We start from the raw sequence: 18,764 nt of genomic DNA on the forward strand, positions 1-18,764 counted from the left end.
GCACTACTGGGTACAGAGGGGATAGAATCAGCCCCACCGTGATAAGGATGGGGAGCTCTGCCGCTGACACACAAGAGGCGGGAGGAGTGAGCCACCAAAGGGCTGCTGAGCTGGCCAAGGCTCCAGAGAGACCCAAAAGCATCACCGCACATAGGGAGACATTTTTTCCCCAAAACAGGTTTGCAAAGGAATGAGGGCGGGCCGCATCTGGTCTCCTACCTGAAGGCATAGGTCTTCTGATGCCAGCTCAGCTGTCCCCGGATGCTGTAGGCAATGGTGGTGACGAACTCCCCGCCCAGCCCCAGCTCTGAGCACAGCTTCAGGGCAAATTTCTCTGGTGAGTTCTCCTTCTCCGACATGTCCCACTCAAATTGGTCCACCAGTGAAATGTTTCCCACGTGGATGTTCAGCTGGGGCAAGAACCAAAGAACACAAGGAAGAGGAGTCAGAACCACACCCAACCTCGGGAGGCCTCGAAGAGGTGAGACAGCTGACTGGGGAGCCGCCGGGCTGGGCTAGACCTTGCCCACAGCTTGCTTGCTGAGAACCAGGGCTGGCCCTTGTCCTTCTGGCCACACATGTTCCCATCTAGATAACAGAGATGACACCATGTACCTGCTGAGGGGTTGTGGCTAAGACCTGGCAGAGTCACCCATCTTGCTTAGTAAGTGTGATCACAGACCCACAGCCCACTCGAACAGCCCGTAGCGCAAAACCTAGGGGCACGTAGCAGAGGCCCATGGCCAGCCCAGCCTGCCATGCTCCCAGCAAACATCCTGACATGCAACCTGGCGCCAGGAGAGGGTCCGGGCCGTGGCGGTGCAGCCCCCAGACCGAGATGGGACACAGCCTGAGCCACCTGCACTCAGAACCCCTACCTTTACTCATTATGCCACAGATGAGCAGCCTGCTCTGAAACAGGAAGGACTCATCAGGGTCTGGTTGTGTTCTCTGGGCACTGTGCCCACGAGGCTCCTCCTATGGCTCTGTGGGGTTGGGATCACCCCTCACTGCTCTCCAGCTAAGCAGGCCACCATGCACCTGCCCGTCCATGCTACTATCCCTGCGTGCTCAGATTTTTAAGACAAAGATCGGGGTGGCTACTGCTTGGGGACCACCTGCTGCCCTCAGAGCAGCGTGGGACACCACTCTGTCTTACCATTCACAAAGCCTTGCACCTCTGTACCCCGCACACCACTTTTCCCTCACTGCAAACTAGCCCCATCTTTTCCCATTTCGGTGTTCTGCTCATACCGGGCGACTGACCAGTGATGGTCTGCAGAATGAAACCAAAAGAGCTGCCTCTTCCCCTAACACGAACCTAATGCCCAGTGAGCCCTGAGGGCATGCTGGGACCAAAAAGATGGGAAACAGCAGGCAGCCCACAGAAAAACATCAAACAGGAGCAATGGGTGTAGCCGTTCCCACGCAACCCAAGAAGGCCCTGCCCCGGGTGCAATGGCAGGAGTCCTCCTGGCCACCAGGCAGCACTGCGCAGACTTGGGGGCCTGTCCCCTGCCAATAACCGGTCATTAACACTTGCATCTATTAAAAAATACAGATTGTGTGGGGGCACCTGGGTGGCTCAGTGGGTTAAAGCCTCTGCTTTCGGCTCAGGTCATGATCCCAGGATCCTGGGATTGAGCCCCGCATTAGGCTCTCTGCTCGGCAGGGAGCATGCTTCCTCCTCTCTCTCTCTCTGCCTGCCTCTCTGACTACTTGTGATCTCTATCTGTCAAAAGAAAATAAATAAAATCTTAAAAAAAAAAAAAAATACAGATTGTGTGTCATCAAGGAGAGGCACAGGGAACGCAAAGGTGAGTATGACCGGCAAAAAACCGTCCTCATGGGCTGACATTCCAGTTGGGGAGGAGACACCAAAGCAAGTTAAATATGTGAATGGAGGCTGAGGCCTCCTGGGGAAGGCAGCATTTTAGGAAGAACTGAATGGACATAGAGAGCAGACCATGTGGCTCCCTGGAGAGAAGAATCCTGGGCAGAGCTGGGCCTGAGGACTCCAGTTTCCTAAGGGCTCCAGTTTCCACAAACTGGAAAGGGATCTGGAAGGCCTGTGGAGTGTTTTGAGCAGCAAAACTTCCCTGGGCCAGCTGTGTCCAACCTTGGTGCTAGCAAGCCCTTGTGTCAGAGCCAGGCAGGAAACTCAACCTGAGGCAGGGACGGGGGACGACAGGTGGGATGGAGGGCCTGAAGGGGCCCCACAGCTGCCCAGTTGCCAAGAAAGCCTCTGGTCAGGAGAGATGGTGGCAACTTTCAGCAGATTTTCAATCGCCTGACAACTTCCTATATGGCTGCCCATAAGCTCCATGAGGATTTGAAACAACACAGAAAAAAAAATCCTGAGAAAAAAATATCAGGAAGCCAGCTGGTCAGACTCATGAGGACCCTACTCATGTCCAACCCCATTTTTTGGAAAATGTCGGTGGGTGTGGCTAAATCCCTAAGGCCCCTTCCCCACTACCGTTATAGTTACAGGTGAGGATTCGAAGACTCGGCACAGGGCAGAGTCCACCAGGCCATCCTTCAGAGATGAGAGACTAGGCATGAGAATGCAGGGGAGGCTCCCACTGCCCCCATTTCTCTGTGAAGTTCCCCTTCCCTCTTAATCATGCCCTTTTTCTGCTGCTTAGCCAGCCAAAATACGAAACTAGAATGAGTTAAGAAAAACAGATTTGTATTTCTCTCAAAAGAAATTAACCAGTGGGGCACCTGGCTGGCTCAATCAGTAGCACATGCAGTTTTTTATTTTTATGTTTTTACATTTAATTTAATTTTTTAAAAAGATTTTATGTATTTATTTGAAAGAGAGAGATGGAGAGCACAGAGGCAGAGGGAGAGGAAGAAGCAGGGAGCCTGACACAGGACTTGATCCCAGGACCCTGGGATCATGACCTGAGCCAAATGCAAATGCTTAACCAACTTAGCCACCCAGGTATCCCAGACATGCAATTTTTTTTTTTTAAAGGACTTTATTTATGTATTTGACAGAAAGATAGAGAGCCCAAGCAGGCAGAGCAGCAGGCAGAGGAAGAGGGAGAAGCAGGTTCTCTGCTGAGCAGGAAGCCTGATGCAGGGCTTGATTCCAGGACCTTGGGATCATGACCTAAGCTGAAGGCAGATGTTTAACTGACTGAGCCACCCAGGTGCCCCCCAGAACATGCAATTCTTGATCTTGGGTCACAAGTTCAAGCCCACATTAAAAAAACAAACAAAAAAAAAAAAAAAAAGAAAGAAAGAAAAAGAAATTAACTAGTAAGGAGACTGAATGAGTAAACAAAAACTTCCCCACAAAGAAAAGCCCTGGGTCCTAATGGTTTCACTAGTGAATTCTATGAAACACTGAAAGAACTAGCATCAATCCTTTTCAAATTCTGTCAAAAAACTGAAGAGGAAAGAACACATTTCATAGCTTGTTGTCCAGATATCAAAGCCAGATACTACAAGAAAACTACAGATCAATATTCTTCATAAACATTGATGTAAAAATCTTTAACAAAATACTAGCAAACTGGGACGCCTGGGTGGCTCAGTTGGTTAAGCAGCTGCCTTCGGCTCAGGTCATGATCTCAGAGTCCTGGGATCGAGTCCCACATCGGGCTCCTTGCTCAGCAGGGAGCCTGCTTCTCCCTCTCTCTCTCTGACAAAAAAAAAAAAAAAAATACTAGCAAACTGATTTTGTGGCATATTAAAAGAATTATATGCCATGACCAAATGGGATTTATTCTAGCAATGCAAAGATGGTTCAATACAAAAATTGACCAATATAACACACCATAGTAACAGATTGAAAAACAAAAAACACAGGATCACTTGAATTAATACAGAAAAGGTATTTAACAAAATTTAACAAACTTTCATACAAAAAAACTCAACAAACTACAAAAAGAAAAAAACTTCAGCTTAATAAAATCCACATATGAAAAACCTACAGTGAACATCATACTCCATGGTAAAACCAGAAGGCTTTTCCTTTAAGACCAGGAACTAGCCAAGGGAGCTTGCTCTTGTCATTTCTAGTCAACAGAATAACGGAATTTCTAGCCAAGAAAAAGAAATAAAAGGTATCCCAACTGGAAAAGGAAGAAGTGAAGATTACTTCTATTTATAGATGATATGATCTTATACATAGAAAACCTTAAAGATCACATACAAAAAACCTGTTAGAACAAATGCAACAAAGCAGCAAGATACAAAGTCAACACACAACTATCAGCTACATTTCTATACACTAATAAACAATCTGAAAAAAAAATTGAGAAAAATTTCTTTCAGAACAGCATCAAAAAGAATAAAATACTTACGACTTAACTTAACCAAAGAGGTGAAAGGTCTGTATGATGAAAATTACAAAAACTGCTCAAAGAAATTAAAGAGAGCATAAATAAATGACAAGGTATCCCATGCTCATGGACTGGAAGACAGCGTATTAATAAGATGTCTAGACTATCCAAAGCAATTTATAAATTCATTGCAATCCCTATCAAATTTCAATGTTTCTTGCAATTCAATGCAATGTTTCTTGCAGAAATAGAATAAAAATCCATCTTGAACTGAATCTAAGGGACCATGAAGAGTAAAAACAATCTTGAAAAGAAGACCAACGCTGAAAGACTCACACACCCTAATTTCAGAAACTACAGTAATCAAAACAGTGTGATACTGACATAAAAACAAACACACAGACCAACAAAACAAAAATCCCAGGAATAGGGGTGCCTGAGTGGCTCAGCGGGTTAATCTTCTGCCTTGAGCTCAGGTCATGATCTCAGGGTCCTGGGATCAAGCCCCGCATCAGGCTCTCTGCTCAGCAGGGAGCCTGCTTCCCCCTCTCTCTGTGCCTGCCTCCCTGCCTACTTGTGATCTCTCTCTCTCTCTCTGTGTCAGTAAATAAATAAAATCTTAAAAGAAAAAAAAGAAATCCCAGAAATAAACTCTCAAATATACAGCAAATGATTTTTGACAAATGGTGCCAATACCATTCAATGTGGAAAAGAAAGTCATTTCCACAGATGATGGTGGGAAAACAGGTTATCCACATACATAAGAATTAAGTTAGACCCTTACCTGACACCATATATAAAAATTAATTCAAAATGGATGAAAAACCCAAATGCAAGAGCTAAAACTATAAATATATTAAAAGAAAACAGAAAAAAGCCTCATAGCATTGGATTTGACAGTGATTTCTTAGATATGAGACCAAAGGCACAGGGAACAAATTAAAGGACAAACTGGACTTCATCAAAATAAAAACTTTTATGCATCAAAGGACACCATCAAAAGAGTAAAAAGGCAGAGCGCCTGGGTACTCAGTGGGTTAAGCCTCTACCTTTGGCTCAGGTCATGATCTTGGGGTCTTGGGATCCAGCCCCACACTGGGCTCTCTGCTTAGCAGGGAGCCTGCTTCCCCTCCTCTCTCTGCCTGCCTCTCAGCCTATTTGTGATATCTCTCTGTCAAATAAATAAATAAAATTAAAAAAGAAAAAAAGAGTAAAAACGCAACCTACAGAACAGGATGAACTATTTGCAAATCACATATCTGATAGTTGCTGATATCCACAATATATAAAGAACTTGTTAAACTCAACAATAAAAGAACAAAATGCCTGATTAAAAAAAAGCAAAGAACTTGAACACATTTCTCCAAAGATCTATAACTGACCAACAGGCACATGATAAATATTCAACGTCACTAATTAACAGAAATGCAAATCAAAGCCACAATGAGATAACACCTCACACCACGCAGGCTCTATAGCAGGCAGGCCTAGGCCCAAATCTCAGCACTACCACTTATCAGCTGGGCAGTATGGGGCAGGTGATTTCACCTCTTCATGTGGCAAGCTCTTCACCTGTAAAACAATGGGTAAGGCAACATCTTCCTCCAGAACTGAAGTGGGTTACTAGATAGTGGGAAGTGTGGTTGACCCAGACGGTCCACAGGAAGAATGTGGCACTGCTATCCATCTCACTGTGGGCTTCCCTGCTCTGCCTGGCAGCTGGCTTCATCTCCTCTGTACCACTCGGGCTCTGCTCAACACCTGGCAGTGCCCTGAATACATCCAGAATACATCTCTTACTCAGAGAAAACAGCCCACAACCCTTCCTGGGGTAAAGAGTCACATGCTACCTTTAGGATAGCTTTCCAGAAGTCCAATCCCACAGCATGGACCCTAAAGCCAGGGAGGTTCAAGGACTCAATGTACTCTCAGCACCCTATGACCCACCCAGGACAAGGCAGGCTCTGGAGCAAGGTGAAGAACTGCCCACCTTAATGATGACACGCTGATCTGACTGGTCCTCCAGGATGCTGTCCGTGGGATAAGATTCTATCTGTTGTCTGATGGCAGAGGCGATGGCTGGCACAAAAGTCAGCGGGTTCAAATCCAGGTCATCACAGAGGATTTCTGAAAACATCTCAGGGGTCATCAGCTTCTCTGAAATCAGGAAAAAGGGCAGGAATTTCCAACTGATTGCAGGACCTAACTTCACCAGGTTTGGCCCTAGCCTCCCCACCCCCTTCCTTCTCTACTAGACCTCCCCAACAAAGATGAGGATGAAGGGAATGACCACTGAGGGTGACCCTCCCAGACATGGGGCTGGGGGAGGAAGTGGAGGAAGAGCATCACCGGCTTCTGGCCCTCATTCCACACATACAATCCTTTGACACCTTAATCTGGGACTTCTAGATTCCTGAATGGAGAGGAAATAAATTATTGTTTAAGTCATCCAGTCTGGTATTTTGTTATGGAAGTCTGACCAAAATAACAATCTCCTTCTAGATGAGTCACTTTGAGGTCGGCATCCCACTGGCATACCATCATTCACCACTTCCTTCCCAAAAGGGAAATCCCTGAGGTATTAGGCTGCTTGTGGCTTTTTAGGGACCTTACTTCAGCTTCTCTCAGGGCAGGACATACACATAACAAGGTGACAAATATGCAGGTATAAATGGACACTGGATGCTGGAAATGTAGCCATACCACGTATGAACTTGCACTGGGCCATCTGCAACTGGCCAGTTACAGCAAGGTACCATGTGATCAAATGTTTTCTCTGTTCTGCCCTGTTGTTGTAACCCAAACTGTAATGGCCATGCACCACTTCTGGGATGAGCCACAGACAAGAAAGGATGCATCCCCTTATTGGTACATGGCATAATTCCATCATCAGGAACCAGCTCTGCTCAACAACTTACCCCACTATTTCCTCACTAGCCCAGAAGGGCTAGAGACCAGCCATCCTAACAGTACCACCAGGACAGACCCAGAACACTCAGCCAGTAAGATCAGTAACTCATATAACAAGCAAGCATAGTTAATTTTGGAAACTGCAGCACAGAGCTGAAGTGCCCTATGAAGCACCCTATGAGTACAATGTGCAAAACATCAATAAACTTTTTAGTTTGAGATAACTGTAGCTTAACATGCAGTCTTGATTACTGTAGCTATATGTTAAGACCTGAGACTGGAGAGACTTATTCCTCCTAGTTTATTCTTTTTCAAAACTACTTTAGTTATTCCAGTTCCTTTGCCTTTCCATTCAAATTTTAGGTAATTTTGTCTACATGTACAAAAAGTCTTGCAGAAATTCTCACAGGAATTGCATTCAACTTGCATATCAATTTAGGGGAACTGACATCTTGAGTATTCTAATCCATGAACATGGTATGCCTGTCCATTTATTTCAATCTTCTTTAATTAGTTTTATTGGTGTTTTTGTAGTTTTGGCATATAAGTCCTGTAAATGTCTGCTAGATTTACATCAAAGTACTGTTTTTCTTTTTTTAAAGATTTTTAGAGATGGAAAACTCATGTGTGCATGGGGGTAGAGGGAGAATCCCAAGCAGACTCCGTGCTAACCGTGGAGCCTGATGCCACAACCCGAGATCATGACGTGAGCCAAAGAGTTGGTTGCTCAACCAACCGCACTGCCCAGGTGCCCCCGAAGTATTCCTTTTCTTACTGAGTGAATGTAAATGGTAACATATTTTTGAGTGCCCGCTGTTCACCAATAGTACATAGAAATACAACTGATTTTTTGCATGTTTATCTTGTATCCTATGACCCTACTGAACTCATCATTAGTGTTAGCAGGATTTTTGTAGATCTCTTGGGATTTTCTATGTAGGCAATCATGTCATCTACAAATAGGGAGAGTTTACTTATTTACTTATTACGATTTATTTTAAAGAGAGAGAGTGAGTGTGTGAGCAGGAGGAGGGGCAGAGGTAGAGAGATAATCCTGAAGCAGAATCCCTGGTGAGTGCAGAGTCCAACGTGGAGCTCAATCCCAGGACCCTGAGATTAAGACCCAAGCCAAAATCAAGAGTCGGCACCCAACTGACTGAGCCACCCAGCCACCCCCAAACAGGGACAGTTTCTTTCTGATCTGTAAGTTTTTAATTTAATTTTCTTGCCCAACTGCACTGGCTAGGTACAAGAGTGATGAGAGCAGACATCTTTGTTTTGTCCCTGATCATAGGCAGAAAACATTCAGTTTCTCACCATTAAGTATGTTAGCTATAGGATATTTTGTATATACTCTTAATTATATTGAAGTAGTTTCCCTCTATTCTCATTTTTCTTCAAGTTTTTATCAAGAATGACTGTTTTGTTGATTTTTTTCTGCAACAAATTGATATCATCCAGTTTTTCTTTTTTAGTCTGTTAATACAGTAGATTATGTTGATTGATTTTCAAACATTTAACTAGATTTGCATCCCCAGAATAACAAACCCTATTTGGGTCACTGGTGTACAATTCTTTTTATATATTGCTGAATTCTGTTTGCTACTCTTTTGTTAAGGATTTATGTGTCCCAGAGCCTGGGTGGCTCAGTCATTTGTGTCTGACTCTTGATCTTAGCTCAGTTCCTGATCTCGGGGTTGTGAGTTCAAGCCCTGCATTGGCTCCGTGCTGAGCACGAAACCTACTTTAAGGATTTAATTTATTTATTTGTCAGAGAGAGAGAGCGAGCGCACGTGCAAGCAGGCAGTGTGAGAGTTAGAGGCAGAGAGAGAAGCAGGCTCCCCGCTGAGCAAGGAGTAATGCCAGGACTGGATCCCAGGGCCCTGAGATCATGACCTGACCCAAAGGCAGTGGCTTAACTGACTGAGACACCCAGGCATCCCTGAAACCTACTTTAAAAAAAAAAAGGATTTATGTCTATATGGGGCACATGGGTGGCTCAGTGGGTTAAGCCTCTGCCTTCGACTCAGGTCATGATTTCAGGGTCCTGGGATTGAGCCCCACATTGGGCTCTCTGCACAGCCGGGAGCCTGCTTCCCCCTCTCTCTGCCTGCTTCTCTGCCTACTTGTGATCTCTTTCTCTGTTGAATAAATAAAATCTTTAAAAAAAAAAAAAGGATTTTTGTCTATAATCATTAGGGATACTGGTCTAGAATTTATTTCTGTACTGTCTTCAGTTTTGATAACAAGTTTTGATAACAAGGTTGGATGAGCTTTGTGAAATGCATTGCGGTGGGGGGGGGGAGTAAAATTCATTGGGAAGTGTTCCCTCTTCTATTTTCTGGAAAAGACTGCAGAGAATTTATGTTAGTTCTTCTTTAAATGTTTGGTAAAATTCTCCAGAGCCACTATTTGTGCCTGGAAATTTCCTTTTGGAGAGGTTTTTAAATTATGAATCATATTTCTTAATAGTGATAGGGCAATTCAAATTATCTATTTGATACTGAGTGAACTGTGGTAGCATATGTTTTACAAGAAATTGTTCCATTTTGTCTAAATTGTCAAACTTAAATGTGTAGAGCTTTTGTGGTACTCCTTTTTGATATCTGCCGAGTCTGTAGTGAAACTTGATAATTTTTGTTTTCATCTTTTGTTGTTAGTCCTGCTAGGTGTGTCCATTTTACTGAGCTTTTTCAAAGTATCAGCTGTATTTCATTAATTTTCTCCACTGTTTTTCTGTTTTTAATGTCGTTGATTTCTGCTCTATTAAGCCCAGCCTTCTGCTTGGTTTGGTTTGATTTTGCTCTTCTTTTTCTTAATTCTTGAAGTGAGAGCTTAGATTATAAATCTGAAACTTTCTATTTTTCCACTGTAAACTCTGATGCTACAGATTACCCTGTCGGGACTACTTTAGCTGTATCCTACAATTTTGGTACATGATTATTTTCATTCAGGTTCACGTATACACTTAGCTCCCTTTAGGTTTCCTCTCTGAACCATGAATTAGTTAGAAACATGTTGTTGAGTTTACAAGCATTTGAGTCCCTTCTGGTTGAAGAACATATAATGTACAATTTCAATTCTTTTAAATTTGTTGAGGTTTGTTTTATGACCCATGACATGGTTTGTATGGTGTATGTCCCATAGGAAGTTAAAGAGAGCGTGCATTTTGCTGTGACAGATGCAGTGTTCCACAAATGCTTGACACTGCTGGCTGCTGGTGGTGGTGGTGGGCTTCTATCATCTTGCTCATTTTCTTTTCTTTTTTTAATATTTTATTTATTTATTTGACAGAGAGAGAGAGACCACAAGTAGGCAGAGCAACAGATATGGGTGGAGGGGGAGCAAGCTGCCTGCTGAGCAGAGAGCCCAATGTGGGCCTCGATCCCAGGAGCTTGGGATCATGACCTGAGCTGAAGGCAGAGGATTTAACCCACTGAGCCACCCAGACGCCCCTCATCTTGCTCATTTTCTGTCCAGTTGCTCTATCAGTTGTTGAGAGAGAGAGAGATCAAAGTCTGTACTGTAATTGTGGATTGGTCTGTTTCTCCCTTCAGTTCTGTTTTTGCTTCCCATCTTTTCCGGCTCTGCTGTTTGGTGTGCACATATTTAGGGCTGCTATGTCTTGTTGGAGGACTGACCTTTTTATCATTACAGAATCCCCAACCCTGGGGCACCTGGGTGGCTCAGTGGGTTAAGCCGCTGCCTTCGGCTCAGGTCATGATCTCAGGGTCCTGGGATCGAGTCCCACATCGGGCTCTCTGCTCAGCGGAGAGCCTGCTTCCCTTCCTCTCTCTCTACCTGCCTCTCTTGTGATTTCTCTCTGTCAAATAAATAAATAAAATCTTTAAAAAAAAAAAATTTTTAAAGAATCCCCAACCCTTATCTGTGGCTTTGCTTTCCACAGTCTGTTACCTGTTGCCAACTTTGGTCTGGAAGCAGATGACCCTCCTTCTGAGGTATCATCAGAAGATCACAGTAGGCTAATCCTACGGCTCACTTGATCTCATCACGTAGGCATTTTATCGTCTCAAATCATCACAAGAACAAGGGTGAGTACAGTACACTAAGGTATTCTGAGAATTGTTAATCTCTTACTGTACCTAGTTTATAAACTTTACCGTAAGTAGGTATGCATAAGAAAAAACATGGTATACATCGGACTGGGCACTATCTACAGTTTCATGCACCCACTGGGGGCCTTGGAACATATTTCCTGTGGAGAAGGGGATACGACTGTACTTCATCTCTCTACCTGTGGTCATTTGCTTTGCTCTTAAGTCTGCCTCATCTGATATTAATGCTATCGTTTCTGCCTTCTGATCAATGCCTGAATGATGTATCTTTTCTGTGTTCTTACATCCAACTTACTTATATCATTATATTTGAAATAAGTTTCTTATAGATAATCTATCATTTAAAAAGTGCACTCTGCTCAGTTGGTAGAGCATGTGACTCTTGATCTTGGGGTAGTGAGTTCGAGCCCCATGTTGGGTGCAGAGGTTACTTTAAAAAATGAAGTGTTGGGGCACCTGGGTGGCTCAGTGGGTTAAAGCCTCTGCCTTTGGCTCAGGTCATGATCCCAGGATCCTGGGATCAAGCCCCACACCGGGCTCTCTGATCACCAGGGAGTCTGCTTCCCTCCTCTCTCTGTGCCTGCTTCTCTGCCTACTTGTGATCTCCGTCCGTCAAATAAATAAATAAAATCTTTAAAACGAAATAAAGGGGCGCCTGGGTGGCTCAGTGCATTAAAGACGCTGCCTTGGGCTCAGGTCATGATCTCAGGGTCCTGGGATCGAGCCCTGCATAGGGCTCTCTGCTCCGCAGGGAGCCTGCTTCCTCCTCTCTCTCTGCCTGCCTCTCTGCCTAGTTGTGATCTCTGTCAAATAAATAAATAAAATCTTAAAAAAAAAAAAACGAAATAAAAAATAAAAATAAATAAAAAATGAAGTGTTGAGGGGTGCCTGAGTGGCTTAGTCGTTAGGCATTTGCCTTTGGCTCGGGTCATGATCCTGGGCTCCTGGGATTGAGCCCCACATCGGGCTCCCAGCTCATTGGGAGGCCTGCTTCTCCCTCTCTCACTCCCCCTGTGTTCCCTCTCTCGTTGTCTCTCTCTCTGTTAAATAAATAAATAAAATATTTTTTAAAAAAATGAAGTGTTGAAAAAAATGCACTCTGAGAATCTTTTTTTTTTTAACTGGTAATTACTGACATATTAAGGCTAACATCTGCCACTTTGTTTTTGTTTTTCCTGTTTTCTTTTCTTGCCTTCCTGTGGGTTACTTGGAACATTTTTTAGGATTCCATTTTGATTTATCTGTAGTATTTTTAAGCATATCTCTTTGTGTAGAATTTTGAAGTGCCCTTCTATATGTAACATCATATACACATAACTTATCAGTCTATGGTTTCTTCATTTTTACCAATTCAAGTGAAGTATAGAAATCTTACCTCTCATCACGTTCCTTTACATTTCCCCATTTATAATAAAAGTATCTTAGGGCACCTGGGTGGCTCAGTGGGTTAGGCCGCTGCCTTCGGCTCGGGTCATGATCTCAGGGTCCTGGGATCGAGTCCCGCATCGGGCTCTCTGCTTGGCGGGGGGGCCCGCTTCCCTCTCTCTCTCAATCTGCCTGCCTCTCTGCCTACTTGTGATCTCTCTCTCTCGCTGTCAAATAAATAAATAAAATCTTTAAAAAAAAAAAAGTATCTTAATATATTTCCTCTACATATGTTTAGAACCACATCAGACAGCATTACCACGTTTGCATCAACTGTTGAACATAATTTAGAAAACTCAAGAGGAGAAAGCAAGCTTATTATATTTACCCGTACCTTTGCTTATCATATTCATTCTTCCTTCAGGATGTTCCAAAGTTTCTTTTATAATACCCTTTTTAAAGATAAGATTTATTTGAGAGAAATAGAGCACGTGCACATAGAGGGGAAGTGAGAGGGAGAAGCAGGCCCCCCACTGAGTACAGAGCCTGACGCAGGGCTTGATCCCAGGACCCTGAGATCATGACCCAAGCCAAACGCAGCCACTTAACAGACTGAGCCACCCAGGTGCCCCTCCTTTTATTTAAAAAAAAATATTTATTTGAGAGGGAGTCAGCGAGTGAGAGCATAAGCAGGTGGAGGGGCAGAGGTAGAAGGAGAAGGAGACTCCCCACTGAGCAGGGAGCCTGATGCAGGGCTAGATCTCAGGACTCTGGGATCATGCCCTGAGCTGAAGGCAAACACTTAACCGACTGAGCCACCCAGGTGCCCTATCATCTCCCTTCTTTTAGGTTATGTCTCTAGGCGATAGTATTCCTTCATCTGAGGACTTCCCTTTCATTCCTGAAAGATATTTTTACTGGGTGTAAGATTCAAGATCAGCAGTCCTTTTCTTCCAGTGCTCGAAAAACCACGTGCCATTTCCTCCAGCCTCCGTGGTTTCGGATGAGAAATCTGCTGTCAGCCGAGGTCTTTCCCTCGAAGTCAGGTGCTCTTTTTCTCGGCTTGCAAGAGCTTTTCTTTGGGTTTAGTTTTCAGAAGTTTAACTAAGATAGGCTTTGGCATGGATTTCTTTGGGTTTATGTTGCTGGGATCCACTTGGCTTCCTGAATCTGTCACTTGGGGTTTTTAAGCATCCAAAGGGAACACATGGACACAAATCTCTAGAGCCTGCTTCCTGTAGCCAGGCCCCACAGAGTTAACCTGCAGGGCCCTGGTCACCCCTGGCCCATGTGCAGGAGAAGACGCCACACCTTCTCCTGGGGCAGTTCAGGGCCCTGCCTCAGGATGCCCTCAGCCCCTGGTTGGGCACACACTGGTGTCCATATGTTCTTGTTCAGCAGCTCGTCCTTTTTGGAGAATTTTAACACACCCAAAGTAGGCTGGCTATTGAGACAGATGATGTCATACTTCACCAGTGACTCACATAAGCTCTCTTCCATGTCCTTCTAAGAGAATATAACCTTGAACTCATTGTTAACAGCTTCCTTCCAAAATGTCTGTTGGAGCCAAATCCCGGTTCTGAAGACTGTCCTGGTTCTGGAGGACATGTAGTTCAATCACAGCGCTCAACATTTTCAGTCCCTTGGTGATATGATAAAGTATCTCACACCCGCCTTAGTTACTTCAAATTTCAAAGTAAATGAGATATGATCACAAAGAACACCAGCGATTCTGAACATGCAATTTTAACTCCCATGCCAGGGGCACAGCTTCCTAATCACCAGTTAAGAATTACAGCTCTTAGACAGGCTAAGTACCACTGTGGGCTGATGAAGAGCTTGCAGAATAAAATTATTTTGGTTCTCCAAGGGTTTGTACCAAATTACACTTAGTGGGGGATAGGATGTTACCAGAGGACTCCTCTGAGGAACAGCCCAGAAATTCCTGGCAGTGTTCCCATGTTAAACAGTGTCCTCTTTCTGAGAGCCAGGGGGAAAGGTGCTTTTGGATGCAAGCAGTACGTTGTGATTCTGTTGCTTCTGAGCCTTGAGTGGCTGCTCATCTTGACCACACCAGGAACTGCAGAACCGATCATCCTGTCACTTTCTGCCCAGTTCTAAAGGGCCGAATGGCATGCCCTCCCCTCACACCGTATGCCTACTGAACTGAGAATATGAACCAGAACACTGGCTTCATTTTACATCTTCTCATTTCATTTTCTGCCTCATCCAATTTTTCCTAATGACATCTTTTGCATTTGCTTTATTCTTTCGTACCCAGCGTTCCCATGTAAGATGCATAGGGTGGGAGTAGAGATAAATAGTTTGAGCTTTCTACATGTTATTGAAGAAACATAACATGATAATACGCGTACGGAGTCTGTTTGAACAGCTAAGTTTCTATGCCATGGCCTATGGCCAGGTTCTATGCTATATGTTGTAAAAAGAGCAGTGATTAAAAAAACCCAGCTCTCTGTCCTCAAGGGGTTGAAACAGGGAGAAAGAAAGATTAATAATAATGAACTCTAAGACACACCAGGGGAGATAAGCCGGGAATGGTGTAACAGAGGCTGTGCAGCACTGGCCATGGCCTGGGGCTCATCAGCTATCCTGTCCCCATGCTGGAGTATCACCAACGCACCATACCTGCCCTGTCTATGCTCATTACAACCTCCTGGAACTCCTCATCCCAACTCCCCTTGGCCATATCCTCTCTTTAGCCCACTAACCTATGGGCCCTGGAGGACAGGCACCTGGCTCTTGGGTCTTGTTCCCAGAGCTGGGCAGAGGCCCTTGGACTCAGGCCTGGCACGTCAAATGCCAGGAGATGACCACAGGAAGCACCCTGATTCCTCCAGAAAGCTCAAGACAACTGTGTATCAACAACTACACACATTCTTCCCTGAGGAAATCCCTCTGGGAGAAAAAAGTTGTAAGCAATTATGTTCTCTGCCATAGAAAGGTCTAACAGCAGAAGGAGTTTGAGCAAACAGAGGCACTACAACTCATCAGAAAATCGTGCACTAATTATGAAGACCAAAGAAACCAGAGAGATACTTATAAGTGAATTAAAATAAAAGTATATTTGCACTATAACTACAAGTCTGTTAAGTATGTTTGTATATGCAAATGACTGGCAGGGAAACTATTAGCAGGGACAGTGAGATTCTGGACAGTCTCAACTTTCCTTCACTTAAAAATGATACTCACTGGGCGCCTAGGTGGCTCAGTGGGTTAAAGCCTCTGCTTTCAGCTCAGGTCATGATCTCAGGGTCCTGGGATTGAGCCCTGCATCGGGCTCTCTGCTTAGTGGGGAGCCTGCTTCCTCCTCTCTCTCTCTCTCTCTGCCTGCCTCTCTGCCTACTTGTGATCTCTGTCTGTCAAATAAATAAATAAAATCTTTAAAAAAAAAATGATACTCACTGGGGTTTTTCATTGCTCTTGTTTGGTTTGGGTCTGAATACAAATAATCTGTTTATTGCAAAAAGTCTGAAAGATTCAGGAAAACAATAAAGAAAAAATAAACACAGGTGCAATCCTCCTTCCTGGTTGAGATAAGAACGCAACACTCCGGCGAACATCTCCTATGCTTTCGTCTGCTCCTTTGCATGGAATCATGCTCAGACTTTGGGAGCCAGGGAAAAGCAAGAACCTGACCCAGGACTTACAAAGCAAGGATGGGAAGAGGAAGAACAGAGCAAGGGCAGACCTTATGGGGCCGAGCAAGGTACGAGCACACACACAGAACATCGTGAAAACCAGAGGGGTGGACAGGGCTGATGGATGGCCATGCGGCCAAACTGGTCTAAGCAGCATCAAGGTCATCATCAAGCTCTGTGGACAGACAGCCTGCATCGTGACTGGCCCGACCCGCCCACGCTCAGTGGGAGAGGAAGGAACCTGAAGCTCATGGGTCCAACCCTCAGGTTATGGGGGGGCAGAAGCAGGATTTGAACGCAGAGTCCACACCCTCCCCACCTATGCCATGAAGCTCCGAATGTCGTGTTCAGAGTCCAGGATCCCAATGAGCAATAGGTAAGAAAAAGGACCGTTCCACCAGTCGGGCCTGGGCTGCGCAGAGCCCAACATTACCATTCATGTTCCAGGTAAAGGCATCTCGCAGCTTCTGCCCGTCGATCTCCATGTCCAGCCGGATGGGGACCAGCACCTCAGGCTGGGATGCGTTCTCATGGATCACAGCTGGGTCATGGTCATCAAAGCTGGAAGTGAAGTGGCAGCAAATTCAGCAAGGGGTGCTGTGGGTCTCCACGCTCAGGACCTCCCTCCCTGCACTGCTGGTCACTGCGAACCTGGCCAGTGGGGAAAAGCCCACTTCTTATGGCAACTCATTGACTGAGAGCTGAGCTGGCAGAGATGAGCCAGCAGGGGTCCTGCAGCCACAAAGGCAGAGCTCACACTTCAAGGACATGTAGGGAAGGGAGAGGGAGTTGCAGCCTTGGGCAGTGAGCTATAACCCTGATGCACCCCAGAGGAAAGGAGATTTAAGCCCCAGAGCAGACAGAATTTTCACAGAAAACTGTAGGAAAGGAACGATATTTCCAGAAGAAGAATGCTTGAGCAAAAGCCAAGGGGGCAAGTGCAGTGAGGAGCTGTTGGGGGAGTAAAAGCCAGAGCACTGGAGGCGGAGTGCAGACTGGAAGGAAGAGAGGGAGTAGCGTGGGGGATGCAGAGAAGCTACAGGTGTCCAATTACCCATGCTTCTCTACCTCTGGCTACGGAATCCAGCCTCTTCCCTGAGGGAGCCCCAGGAGAACCCAAAGCAAGGCAGTTCTGTGGTCCTAACTGTATTTTAGGCAGACAAAGAGGGAACAGACTGGGGTGGGGAAGGAGATGGGGAAGATGCCGGAGGGTAAGAGGACCCTAAGGGAGTCTGTGGAATACAGAGGGCTGAGACCTGCTCTCAGGTGGGGCAAAGGTGACAGACAAAGGCCAGACACCAAGGCTCTGGGAAGCACGGATAGGGAAAGGGACAAGAGTGGCTGTTTTAAAGAGGGGAAAGCAGGGCTGAGCAAGTGATGTCAAAGAGCGAAAGGAAGGAAAGGGAAAAGTGAAGGAAGAGGGAAAAGGGGTCAGCGATGCAGATGCTGGCAAGGAGTGAACTCTTGGCAGAGGAAACTACAAGGGCAGAAGCTTCTGGGAGCCTCTGAAGGCAGCATGGAGGTTCATATGCCTGAGGCAGACTGAGGGCAGCGAGAGAGGGAGCCAGAGAGCGGTAGCCGCCATAAGAACTCCAGCCCTGGCAGACGCGTCACGGGGTATCTGGATGACCTGCAACAGGAGCGGCGCCATCTGCCCTGGGGCGAGGGGGCCCACACCTGAGTAGGGGGCTGGCTGAGGGTGGTCCAATTCCAGACACTTGGAAGGCTGAGAAGGCAGGAATCTGCTGAGACTAGCTCTGGGGGATGAGAAGAAGGAAGAGTTCTGGGGTTTTGGCCTAAGCGCAGGAAGGCTGGGATTACTATGTCCTGGGTTGGACAGTCTGCAAACAGCGTGTGACAGACACCTAAGGACAGCGTGTAGGGCTGAGGCCGGGCTGCAGAGATGAAAGTGGGGGTGGACATTTAAAAAAATGCCTCCCAAAAGACATCTAGTCCTAATCTCTAGAACCTGTGATCATTATATGGCAAAAGGGGGAGAGGGGTCTTTGCAAATTTAATTAAGGATTTTAAGAGGAGAAGATTCTGCAAGTAACCCTGAAGCACCTCATAAGCGTCCTTTCAAGAGAAGACAGGGAGACTTCGCATACTCAGATGAGGAGGCCCCGTAACCCACTGGGGCACATACTGGTGATGCAACCACAAGCCACCAGGGGCCAAAACAGGCAGGAACTGCTTCCCCCGAGAGCCTCCAGAGGGATTAGGGTCCAGCCAACACCTTGATTTTGCTGCACTGAAACGCCTGCCCCCGAACTGTGAGGAATACATGTGCGCTGTTTTAAGCCACCCAGCTTGTGGTGATCTGCTCTGGCGGCCGCAGGGAGCAAACCAGAGGGCTCTCAGGAGGATGGCGTCTGAAACCACAAGGGAAGATCCAAGGGCTGCACCTTCAGGAGCACCACTGGAGGTGCTGGGGACAGGAGAGAGCAGCGAGACTA

At 45.6% G+C, this 18,764-nt stretch overlaps 1 protein-coding gene across 2 annotated transcripts in view; it reads right to left on the reverse strand.

The window, feature by feature from the left end:
* Positions 1 to 18,764, reverse strand: part of SMARCB1 (SWI/SNF related, matrix associated, actin dependent regulator of chromatin, subfamily b, member 1) — a 36,819-nt gene that overhangs the window by 7,282 nt on the left and 10,773 nt on the right. For both annotated transcript variants that reach the window (XM_046025099.1, XM_046025100.1), the window contains exons 5-7: positions 16,742 to 16,869; positions 6,289 to 6,455; positions 220 to 410 (exon numbers count right to left, since the gene is read on the reverse strand). In XM_046025099.1, coding sequence (XP_045881055.1) covers positions 220 to 410; positions 6,289 to 6,455; positions 16,742 to 16,869 — 486 coding nt within the window. The remainder of the gene's footprint in view (positions 1 to 219; positions 411 to 6,288; positions 6,456 to 16,741; positions 16,870 to 18,764) is intronic.

This window comes from Meles meles, chromosome 12, assembly GCF_922984935.1.
Source record: "Meles meles chromosome 12, mMelMel3.1 paternal haplotype, whole genome shotgun sequence".
In the NCBI taxonomy this organism is placed as follows: Eukaryota; Metazoa; Chordata; class Mammalia; order Carnivora; family Mustelidae; genus Meles; species Meles meles.